The 12626-nt window shown below is 32.3% G+C and overlaps 1 protein-coding gene across 1 annotated transcript in view; it reads right to left on the bottom strand.

Moving 5' to 3' along the window:
- Window positions 1–12626, bottom strand: part of ATRNL1 (attractin like 1) — a 683604-nt gene that overhangs the window by 498277 nt on the left and 172701 nt on the right. Inside the window, exon 19 of the mRNA XM_022568674.3 lies at window positions 762–899. Within this exon, the coding sequence (XP_022424382.1) occupies window positions 762–899 (138 nt within the window). The remainder of the gene's footprint in view (window positions 1–761; window positions 900–12626) is intronic.

Here is a 12626-nt window from a genome sequence, read left to right as displayed (position 1 = left end):
TTTTAAAAAGTAGGAGAAAGAAGCAACAGGACAGAGGAGAAAATAGAGAAAAGAAGGGTTTCATGATCGAAAAATGATATGATAATAGTTAGCTCTTATAATGCTCTTTTAACGTGCTTCAATTCCTATTATATGTGACTCTATTACATAGGATCACATTTGATCTTTACAATAATCCAATGAAGTATTATCATCTTCCTTCTACATATGAGAAAAATGAAGCACTGAGACGCTAAGTGAATTAACTAAAGCCATACATTTAAACAGTGGCAGAGTTGGAATTTCAGCGAAGGACTGATTCTAAACTCATTCTCTTAAACCTTATGTTATATTATCACCCTGTCAAAAACAAAAAACAAAAAAACTTATGTGATGTAAGGCATACACAAAACCTTTATTTCTTATTCCTAAAGTAAAATGTAAAATGATAACTTACTATTATTAAAAAACAAATTATCAGCAGTGATTATTTTAGAATAGTAAGATTACAGGTAATTTTTAATTTATCTGCATTTGCTAAATTTCCTATAGTAATCATGTATTCATTTTGAAATAAGAAAAAGTAAGATTTTCTTAAAGCAAGTATATCACAGAACTTTTATAGTTCATAGTCCCTAATAAATATATATTACCTTCCAAAAATATTGAGACTTAATGGAAAAAAACTTCTTTAATAAAATATTTTTTCCACAAGAGGCATATCTTTCTTAATTTTCTTTTCTGTAGTAAAAATACACTGAAGTGAAAGAAAAAATAATTACCTGTACACTGTCCTCCGTTGGTTGGATCTCCATAATAACCTGGCATGCAGTCTTGACACTGCTTTCCTGTGGTAAGATTTTTACACTGTTCGCACACGTTATTATTGATGCAAGTGCTATGTCCATTACACTGGCAAGCTAAGGAAAATAGTAAAAAGAAAAAAATTTTAATGTCTATATAACGGTATCAAGTATAACTGCCATCAAGACAAAGAATTTATTTTACAAATCTGAATGGTAGCAGAGTCCAACGGGCATTTCCCAAGTTTTTTATTAATGTGTGTCTCAAAATACTAATATAGGACATTATATACAATAAATTCTGTATTGAAATTTTGCATATGACCTGTAAAATGTAGGGGTTGGAAATTTAAGCGAAACATAAAAGTTATAGCTAAGGAGGAAATATCTTTTAACATATTCCTTAAAGATTCATGTGACAATTATGTATATTAACAGGAATAAATAAAAGACCTTTGACAAAGAATGCTAAAATGCATTTTAATTATATTTACATATAATAAAAAGGATCAATAAATATAGAAAATTGTGTGGTAATAAGTCCTTACTTCAAGAAAATACATTAGTTTAAAATTAGCAAACACAGCACTTTTAAATTACTTTGTATAAATGTTTATCTTCTTTGGGCAAGAAAAGCTTCAAGGCTTAATTAAAATTCTATTCGAATGTGAACTAAACAGAAACAGATTTAAAGCATAAGATTTTTTTATGTCTTCTTAATATGAGGTCTAATATGTTTTCATATTAATATTACAATAGAATTTAAAAATTTCAGATGAGAGATAAAGTTCCTATATGAAAGCTCATGTTTAGTGTCTATTGGGGGCATAATACTGACTTAGTTTGGTAACATCTTGTGGAAACATCATAATCATTGTCACTTTCATAATCATTTTCATCATTATTACAACTAAGATAGCATTTAATTGAGCTCTCTCTCGCTCAAGTCAAGAAAGCTAATGTTTAGTCGATTGCAGTTGTTTGTGGCTGGCATCTATATTCTGCTTGGTCAGTTTACATTTTGTATCAGTTTTCAAAATATTGTAAATACTACCCCATGGCTAGATAGTGAACCAAGTGGCATACATGAATTATATAATTTAAGCCTCACAACAATTTTGTGTGGAAGGTACTATTTTTAGGGTTCTTTCTAAGATCAGGAGGCCTGCATTAAGCAACTACCCAAAGTCATACATTTAAAGAATGGCAGAAACAAATGCACAATCAGGATGTATGAATCAAAGACCAGACATTAAATCTCATACCTATTGTACGTAGAAAATTTGAAAGTAAGAGGGAAATCCCAAGAGACTAGCACAAGGTCATCAACATGAGTTAACATCAAAGAGTAAAGAAAAAAAAAAAAAGTAAAAAACAAATACCTATATCTTACAGAAATTTTCAGAGGCATAACTCTATTGCAACATAGTATAGAAATGACATGCAGTCATCATGGAAAAATGTTGAGTAATCTTCCTCTTTATGAAACTGAGAAAATTACAATATAGTTTTCAAATTTTTTTTTTCCAAATTTTATATTACATTATGAAACAGCTAGGAGAAAATTTAATAACAAGAAAAATATTCATAATAAATTGAGTGAAATAAGGATTCAAACAATATATTTAGAATGAACACAATTTTGTTTTAAATGTATTAATATGCCCATGGAAAAGTTAATGATGGTTACCTTAGTTTAGTAAGATTTTTATGCATCATCAGTTTTCTACAATAAATTCATATTACTTTTATAATAAGGAAAAATAATGACAAGAACTTTAATTTTTTAACATTGTGCTTAAAATTTTAAGTTATTTTTTCATCGAAAATTTTATGTAAAACCACTAATTAATTAATTCACTCAGGTAAAAACAAAATTTATTGAGTGCTCACTACACGTAAAGCATTATCTGAAAAAGTCAAAATAAGAGATGGGTTACTATAAGCATTTTTATGAAACCCTGGCTACATTTTTTCATCAGAAAAACAAGTGTCTTAACTTCTGAATAAAATGACTAAATTTACCAATCTCATCTAATATCCTCCTCATAGATTACCAGTGTAATAATAAAAAAACTTGCCAACAACAACAAGAATTGGGATATGATGACAACTATGTAAGTAAAACTAGAAAGTAGTAACCTACTATACCTCTGGGAATTAAAAGAGGACTCCTGGCATAATGCCACTCAACTGTAACTTTCCTGAAAGCAACAAGTTCTGAAGGCAGTTCTGGGCCATTGTGCAACCAAGAAGCATATCAGCTGCTAGAATGAGATACAGGAAAGTCTAATGTTCCAAGTAATGAATATACCATACAGAAAGCTGGTATAATTTAGACCTAACTGCTGGCAAAATTTCCAGCAAAAAAAGGACAGTCATCGTTGCCGCTTATAACTAGTATGGCAGCAATGGCAAAGGATAAGGTATGTTATAGAAAGCACGACCCAGATATAATAATGGCTGTATCAAACACAGGAAAAGGATATACTATAAAGCCTATGATGATGTTTTATTCTCCACTGCCATCAGGGGGTTGGATCAACAGGTAATGTAAGCTTGTATCTAATAGTTCTTCCAGGATACACTGTAACTTGAAAGGTTCTAATAACAACCTGGTTCTGGAACATGAATGAAACTACAGAGAAGTCATCCACACTGTTTTGTTTAAATTTAAAAACCAGCCCAGATGGCTTCTCATCTATGTACACACAAACAGAAAAAGATGAAAATAAAACATAATGAAAAACACAGCACTTCATATGCAAATAAAGTACATCGTTTTGAAAAATATGTGCTCTCTAAAACAGATGTAAAACATTGAAAAGTATCTGTTTGGCATTCTCAACAAAATTCAAAAAAATATATACACAGAAAATCAAGGCTAAAATTTACCCAAAACTTTTTTTCAAAACAGAGCCCTTTAGAAGAAAAGGGAATATCATTGCTAAAAATAAAACAGGGATTCAAAACAAGAATGTGAAAGAGAAGTGTGAGCTGGTGACAGAACTTTACTATACATGGGGATAGACTAACAACAGCTAATAGGTATGGGTCAAAACCCAGCAGGGCCAGGAGATATAATCTCTGGCATACTCAAAATAGAGAGCTAAACTGAACCATATTTAAAATGCTTAAAGCCTTCAATTGTAGCCCCATCTGTGAAAAAGGTACTAAAATACATCACAAGCCCAAAGAAGCAGAAAGGAACCTTAACGTGGGTAAGAATGTATGAAACACAAAAGTCACTTGTGAGAACTTAAAGCCTATACTGATCATATGGGTTGGGTTGAAATTCACACTTTCCATGTAGTAGAGAAACCCCAACATCAAACAATAGTGTTAAAACCGATTCTGTAAACAAGAAAAGCCTCATGCAAAAGTAGACATAAATGGACCCTTGAAATACTTCTTCAACTCATGTCACACAGAACAGAAACTGGAAAAACTTGATTCTGTAAACTGCAAGACAGTAAGTATTTTAGGCTTTGCAGACCATAAAATCTCTTCACAACTACCACTGCTGCCACTGCAGTACAAAAGTAACCATACACAATACACAAACAATTGATAATAGCTATAATCCAATAAAACTTTATTTACAAAAATAGGCAGTCAACCAGGTTTGGCCATCACACCTTCGTTTGCAAGCCTTTGATACAGAAATAAAAGACAATGAAAACAACAACAACAACACTTACTGAATTAAACCTCAAAATGAAAAATCACAAAGCATCATGAAGAAGAGTCAGGCAAAAGAGAGATAATAAAAATGAGAATTGACAACCCAAGAATTGGAGTAAAAGGACAATTAGAAAACAATAAAAATATTTAAAATAATTAAAGGCAGAAAAAATGAGAAAATTATGCTTGAAGAACTAAAGTTACATATGATGACAATGTCTCAACAAAAAGAGAGTATCAATAAAAACACAGAAATTATAAAAAAGAATGAATGGAAATTATAAAGTAGAACAGTAAAATAACTGAAATGAGGGACCTCCCTGGCGGTTCAGTGGTTAAGACTCCACACTTCCACTGCAGGGTGCATGGATTTGATCCCTGGTCGGGAAACTAAGATCCCACACGCTGCACAGTACAGCCAAAAAATAGCCGGGGGGTGGGGGTGGATAAAATTCTACACATACTAACAGAAAAAAAATAAAAGCATTTAAAAAAACAAATGAAAAATACACTAGAGATTCAACAGTAAATTTGAACTGGCAGAAGAATTAGCAAATTTGAAGAAAGATCAGTAGAGACCATGGAAGCTGAAGTACAGAGAGACAACAGAATGAAGAAAAATAAACAGAGCCTCAGCTAAATGCAGGACACCATTAAGTACACCAACCTATGTGTAATGGGAGTGTTGGAAAGATAGGAGAGAAGAAAGAAGGCTAAAATTTATTTGAAGAAATAATTCCTGAAAAATCCCCAAATTTGATAAAAATGTTAATCTACACATCCAAGAAGCTTAACAAAATTTAAGTACAATAAACATGAAGAGATCAATAAATACATTATAATGAAAGTGATAAAAGCCAAAAACAAGTAGAAAATCCTGAAAGCAGCAAGAGAAAATATGACTCCTCACCTAAAAAAATCCCAATAAGATTAATAACCGGCTTTTAATCAGGAAAAATGGGGGTCAGTAGCCAGTGGGATAATATATTCAAAGTCCTGAAAATAAAACTGTCAACCAAAAATTTTCTATCCATCGAGACTGCTCTTCAAAAATTAAAGTGAAACATTTCACAGATAAACAAAAATTGAGAAAATTCACTGTTAGCAAATGTGCCTTACAAGAAATACTAAAGGAAGCTCTTCAAGAAGAAAGCATGTGACACCAGAGAGTAATTTAACTCCACAAAATATAACAAAGAGCACCAATAACAGAACTGTCATTATAAAAGACAGTAAATATATATCTTTTGTCTCCTTTCTTCTTTTACAAGATTTTTAAAGATTGTATTTTAAATGATATAAATAATGGTATTGTTGGGCCTATAAAACATAAAACATAATGTATTCCCCAATAACACCACAGAGGAAGTGTATTGGAGAAAATCTATATTGGGCCAAGTATACGACATGGTATTACTAGACGGTAAACAAAGAGTCACAGAAACAAACAAAGAAAACCAAAAATGGTTAATACAAAGATTAATATAACAAAAGCTATAAGTACATACTCATCCTCCTTTCTTTCCTCAGATTCTTTAAAAGACATAAAACTATATAAATAATAACTAGAAAAATGGACTGCTGGGTTTGCAACACATACAGATGTAATACATATAACAATACCACAAAAAGGGAAGAAAGAGACTAGACCTATATGAGTAACATTATTTCATCTCACTGGAATTAAGTTAGTATAAATCTGAAGCATATTTTAATAAGATAAGCTATATATGGTAAACCCTGGAGTAACCACTAAGAAAATAACTCATGGACTTCCCTGGTGGCACAGTGGTTAAGAATCCGCCTGCCAATGCAGGGGACAGGGGTTTGAGCCCTGGTCCGGGAAGATCCCACATGCCACGGAGCAACTAAGCCCATGCACCACAACTACTGAGCCTGCGCTCTACAACCTGTGAGCCACCACTACTGAGCCCGAGTGCCACAACTACTGAAGCCCACGCACCTAGAGCCCATGCTCTGCAACAAGAGAAGCCACCATAATGAGAAGCCCGCACACCACAACAAAGAGTAGCCCCCGCTTGCCGCAACTAGAGAAAGCCCACACACAGCAATGAAGACCCAATGCAACCAAAATATAAATAAATTTATTTTAAAAAAGAAAGAAAATAACTCATAAAATATAATGAAAAATCATTAAAATTAAAATGTTATAATAGAAAATATTCACTTACTGCAAAAAAATAAACAAATGAAGAGTGGAAGAACAGAAAATTCATGATATACAGGGGAAAAAATAAAATAACTCACATAAATCCAACTGCATCAAAAATAACATTAAATGTGAATAGATCAAATGATTTAATCAAAAGGCAGAAAAGACAGACCAGATAAAAGACAAAGATCTAACTATGTACCCTTCATAGGAGACACACCTATATACACAAAGAGATTGAAAGTGAATGGATGAAAAAAGATGTAGCATACAAACAGCAACCACAAGAAAGATGGAATGGCTACAGAAATATCAGATAGACTTTTAAAATGTTACTGAAGATGAAAAGGGATATTTTATAATGATAAAAAGGACAATCCATCAATAAGATATAAAAATTGTAAACATACATGCATCTAACAGAGCCTCAAACTACATGAAGCAAACACCGACAGAAATTAAAACAGAAATAAAGAACTCAACAAAAATAATTGGAGACTTCAGTACCTCACTTTCAATAATGAATCAAACAACTAGACATATGATTTGCAAGGGATTAGAAGACTTGGACAACACTATAAACCAACTGGACCAAACAGACGTAAATAGAAAAATCCACATAACAGCAGCAGAATATACATTATTCTTAAGTGCACATAAAAAACTCTTCAGGATAGACAATATACTAGGTCATAAAACAAACCTCAATAAATGTAAAAGGACTGAAGTCATATAAAGTATGTTCTCTAACCACAATTGAATAAAATTAGAAATCAATAACAGAAAATTTGGGAAAATCACAAATTGTGGAAATTAAGCAACACATTCCTAAATAACCAATGGATCAAAAAACAAATCATAGGAAAATTAAAAAATACTTTCAGGTATATTAAAATAAAGCATAATATACCAAAACTTACAGGATGCAGCAAAACACTGCTCAGAAAAAAAAATTATGGCTGTAAAAGCCTACATTAAAAAAGAGAAAAGGTCTCATATCAACCAACTTTGTACCTTAATAAAGTAAAAAATTAATAGAAAACTAAACTCAAAGCAAGCAGAAGAAAGGAAATAATGAAGATTAGAGTGAAAATAAATAAAATGCAGAGTAGGAAAACAATAAAGAAAATCAATAAAGCCAAATACAAACTGTTCTTTGTAATGTGCAACAAAATCAACAAAGCTTTAGCTAGGCTAACAAAGAAATACACGAAGATACAAATTATTAAAATCAGGAATGGAAGATGAGACATACGACTGACAAAGACTGGGGAAAAGGACTATAGGGAAATACTGTGAACAACTGTATGCCAATAAATTAGATAACCTAGATGATAGGGGAGATTCTTAGAAAGATACTAACTACCAAGACTTACTAGAGGAGAAACAGAAAATAGGCACAGGCTATAACAATAAAAAGACTGAGTTAGTAATCAACAAAGTGCCAGAAAAGTATAGCCCAAGATCAACTGGCTTAATTCATGAATTCTACCAAACAGTTAAGGAGAATTAACAATTATTCACAAATATTTCCAAAACACAGAAGCAAAGGTAAGACTTCCTAACTCATTCTACGAGGCCAGTATTAACCTAATACAAAGACAAGACAAACTTATCACAAGAAAAGATGATGCCAGACCAATACCTCTTATGATTATAGCTGCAAAACTTCTCAACAAAATACTAGCAAACTGAATCCACTAGAATATAAAAGGATTATACATCATGACTAAGTTGCATTTACCCCAGGAATACAAGATTATTTAAATATATGAAAATCAATCAATACAACATACTATTAGAGAAATAAAGTGGGGTGGGGGTGGATCACAACATCATCTCAATAGATGGAAAATACTCAACGAACTAGGAATAGCAGGGAATTATCTTAACCTGATAAAGGGCATATATAAAAACTTCATAGCTAACATCATATTTAATGGCAAAAGACTGAAAGTCTTCTTTTTAAGGTCAGGAACAAGACAAAACTGTCCTTACTTGTCACTTCTGTTCAGTACTGTACTGGAGGTTCTGGACAGGGCAATTAAGCAAGAAAAAAAAATGAAAGGCAACCAGATTGAAAAAGAAGAAAAGTAACTTTACTTTCAGATGACATAATCTTCCATACAGAAAACTAAGAAATCCAAAAACATTATTTAATCTAATAATTGTCTTCAACAATGCTACAGATCAATTGTAGAAAAATCTGTTTTATTGTATTTTTATACACTTACAAACTGAAAAGTTTGAGAGTGAAATTAAGAAAACAATACCAAATACAATAGCATCAGAAAGAATAAAACATTTAACAATACATTTAACCAAAGAAATGCAAGATTTGTACATTGAAAACTACAAAACATTATTAAAAGGAATTAATGAAAAGGCATCTGTATTCATGGATGGGAAGACTTAATATTAAGATAGAAATTCATCCCAACTGATCTGCAAATTCAATGCAATCAAATTCCAAAAGACTTTTTTTATAGGAATAGACAAACAGATCCTAAAATTCATGTTTAGAAACAGAGGGCTCAGATTAGGCAATACAATCTTGATAAAGAAAAACAGAGTTGGAGTACTGACAATTCCCAATTGTAAAACCTACTTCAAAGTTACAGTAATCAAACCATGTGCCATTGTCATAAGGACAGACATATAGACCATGGAATAGAATTAGGTCTAGAAATAATACCATACATCTATGGTCAATTGATATTCAACAAGGGTGTCAAGAAGTTTAACTGGGGAAAGTCTTTTCAACAAATGGTGCCAGGATAGCTTGATATTCACATGCAGAAGGATAAATCTGGACCCATACTTCACACCATATATAAAAATTAACTAAAAAAGGATCAGAAACCTAAAGGTAAGAGCTAAAATTACAAAAAAGTTAGAAGAATACATAGATGTAAATCCTCATGGCTTTGGATTAGGCGACAGTTTCTTATATATGACTCCTAAAGCTTAAGCAACTAACAGAAAAAAAAAGATATACTGGACATTATCAAAAAAATGCTGTGCCTTGGGCTTCCCTGGTGGTGAAGTGGTTGAGAGTCCGCCTGTCGATGCAGTGGACATGGGTTCGTGCCCCGGTCCGGGAAGATCCCACACGCCGCGGAGCGGCTGGGCCCGTGAGCCATGGCCGCTGAGCCTGCACGTCCGGAGCCTGTGCTCCGCAACGGGAGAGGCCACAACAGTGAGAGGCCCATGTACAGCACAAAAAAAAAAGAAAAAAATCCTGTGCCTCAAATGACACCGTCAAGAAAGTGAAGAGACAACCCACAGAACAGTGGAAAATATTTGAGAATCATATGTCTGATAAGGATCTCATACCCAGAACACATAAATAACTCTTACAATTCTACCATTTAAAAAAAAACCCTCAATTTAAAAGTGGGCAAATGATTTGAATAGACATTTTCCATAGAAAGTATATGAGCAGCTAATAAGCACATGAAAAGAACACCATAAGTCATAAGGGAAATGCAAAACAAAACCACAGAGAGCTACCACTTCACATCAACTAGGAGGATAATAAAGAAAATGATGTATTAACCCATATTGGTGAGGAGAAATGTAAAATAGTACAGTAGCTCTGGAAAAAGTCTAGCAGTTCCTTAAAAGGTTAAATATACATTTATCATATGACTAAAAAATCAACTCCTAGATACATACCAAAGAGAAATTAAAACACGTTCACACAAAAACATATACAAATGTTCATAGCAGCACTATTCGTAACAGCAAAAGAGTGGAGATAAGCTGAAGACCCATCAACTGATGAGTATGAATATGTGGTGTGCAATTTAATATTATTCAGCCATAAAAAGAAGTAAAGGACTGATATATGCTACAATATGGATGAACCTTAAAAACGTATGCTAAGTGAAAGAAGTAAGACACTAAAGACACATTATATGACTGCATGTAAATGAAATGTCCAGAACAGACAAATACACAGAGAAAGTAAGTAGATTAGTGGTTTTCAGGTGTTAGAGGGAAGGATGAACAGGTAGTGACTGTTAAAGGGTATGGAATTTTGTCTTGGGGTAATTAAAGTGTTCTGGAATTATATGATGGTAATAGTTGCACACCTACTGACTATACAAGAATCCACTGAATTGTACACTTTAAAATGAAGGATTTTATGTCATATGAGTTATACGTCAATAAACAAACAAAGTAGTTACAACTAATTAGATGAGCCGAAAAATAATTTACACAAATTCTTCACATCTCTGTATGTACAAAATTCATAATATTACTTTATCCTTGCTCTCATCAAAAAAGTACAATTTTTTCCCGCCATTTGAACATGCATTGGCATGAAGACTTTTTCAGAACAGTGGAATTCAGAAGTAATGGTATGGAAATTTTGAGCTTAGGCCTCAAGAGGCATATATACTCTGCTCTCTCCTTCTTCGAATTCTATTCTAAACATATATGTACAGCATCCCAGTCTACACCACCAGAGGATGATAGGCCAAATACAGCAGAGAACAATCATTTGCAGCCTGAGGACCCCTAGATCAAGCCATCAGCTCAAACCACCAGACGTGTGAGTAAAGAATTCTGAGATCATCCAAAACCAGTCAAGCTGCCAGATAAATGGAGCCACAAGAGAAAACTCAGGAGAGACTGGTAGAAGAACTGCCTAGCAGAATTCAGCAAAATAGATGATGCAGAATCATGTGTAAAACTGTTTTAATACAGTGAACCTTGCGTGCTATGTTAAATAACAATGACTAATTAAAAAATAGGTTTAAGAGAAAACTGGAAACATCAAGGAAGAATTAATGAATCAAAATATAGATCAGAGGAGATGCAAGGATATAAAATACAGACAAGACAATAAGAAAACTTAGGAACATGGTGAAAAAGCCTAACATAAGTGAATCAAACTTTTAGAAATACAGGCTAGAGTGACACAATGGGACAGATGCAATATTTGAAGAGATAATGGCAGAAAACTTTACAAACATGATGAAAAACACATGTCACAATTAAAAAAAGAAAGATGATACTTAGGTACATCACACTAAAAGTGCTGACATCCAAAACCTAAGAAAAAAATATATTTTAAAAGGTCAGAGGGAAGAAAAAGACACACTGCTTTCAAAGGAGAATCAATAAAACTGACAGAGGAATTCTTAAGAGAAAGTAGAAGCCAGAAGAAAAGGAAATTACATCTTCAAATTATTGAAAAAATATATCTGTCAACTTAGAATGCTATTACCAGTAAAAATATCCTTCAAATATGAAGACACACACATACACAATAAAAACTTTTTCAGATGTACAAAAGCTAATTTATAGCCCAATTGAGAAACACACTACTTTAAAATGTTACATAAAGTTCATCAAGCTAAAGAAATGTTATAGCAAAAGGAAATTCAGATCAATAGGGAAAAATGAAGATCACAGAAAATGGTCAATACATGGGTAAATAGAAAGATATTTTTACTATTATGATTTCTTTATAAGAAAATTGTCTTTTTAAAGTAAAAAAAATAATGTAATGTGTGGTTAATAACATATATAGAAGTAAAATATATGGCAGTAATCACACAAAGGACAGGAAAAGAGCAAATGGAATTACACTTTTGTAATATTCTTACCTTATACATGAAGTAGTATAATATTGATTCAAGGTAGACTGTGATAAGATAAAGATGACTATTACAATCACTACAGCAGTCACTAAAAAAAACACAAAAGAGGTATAGCTAAAATTCCAATAAAAGTGATAAAAGTGGACTTTAAAAACACTCAATTAATCTAAAAAAAGGCAAAAGGAGGAACAAACAACAGAGAAAAAAATAAAGGAAATTTTTAAATTGATACCATGATGGTAGGACTAAATTCAATATTACCAATATTATATTAAATCTAAATTGACTAAACAATTTGATAAAAGACAGAGATTATCGAATAGATTTTAAAAACACATCAACAACAACAATAAAAAACAAGACATTTATGCT

The sequence above is a fragment of the Delphinapterus leucas genome, chromosome 16 (genome assembly GCF_059928025.1).
Source record: "Delphinapterus leucas isolate spDelLeu-1000000601 "Yukka" chromosome 16, BTC_Dleu_Yukka2, whole genome shotgun sequence".
Lineage (NCBI taxonomy): Eukaryota > Metazoa > Chordata > Mammalia > Artiodactyla > Monodontidae > Delphinapterus > Delphinapterus leucas.
Note: the sequence above shows the minus strand (reverse complement) of the source record. Positions and strands in the feature narration are given on the sequence as shown.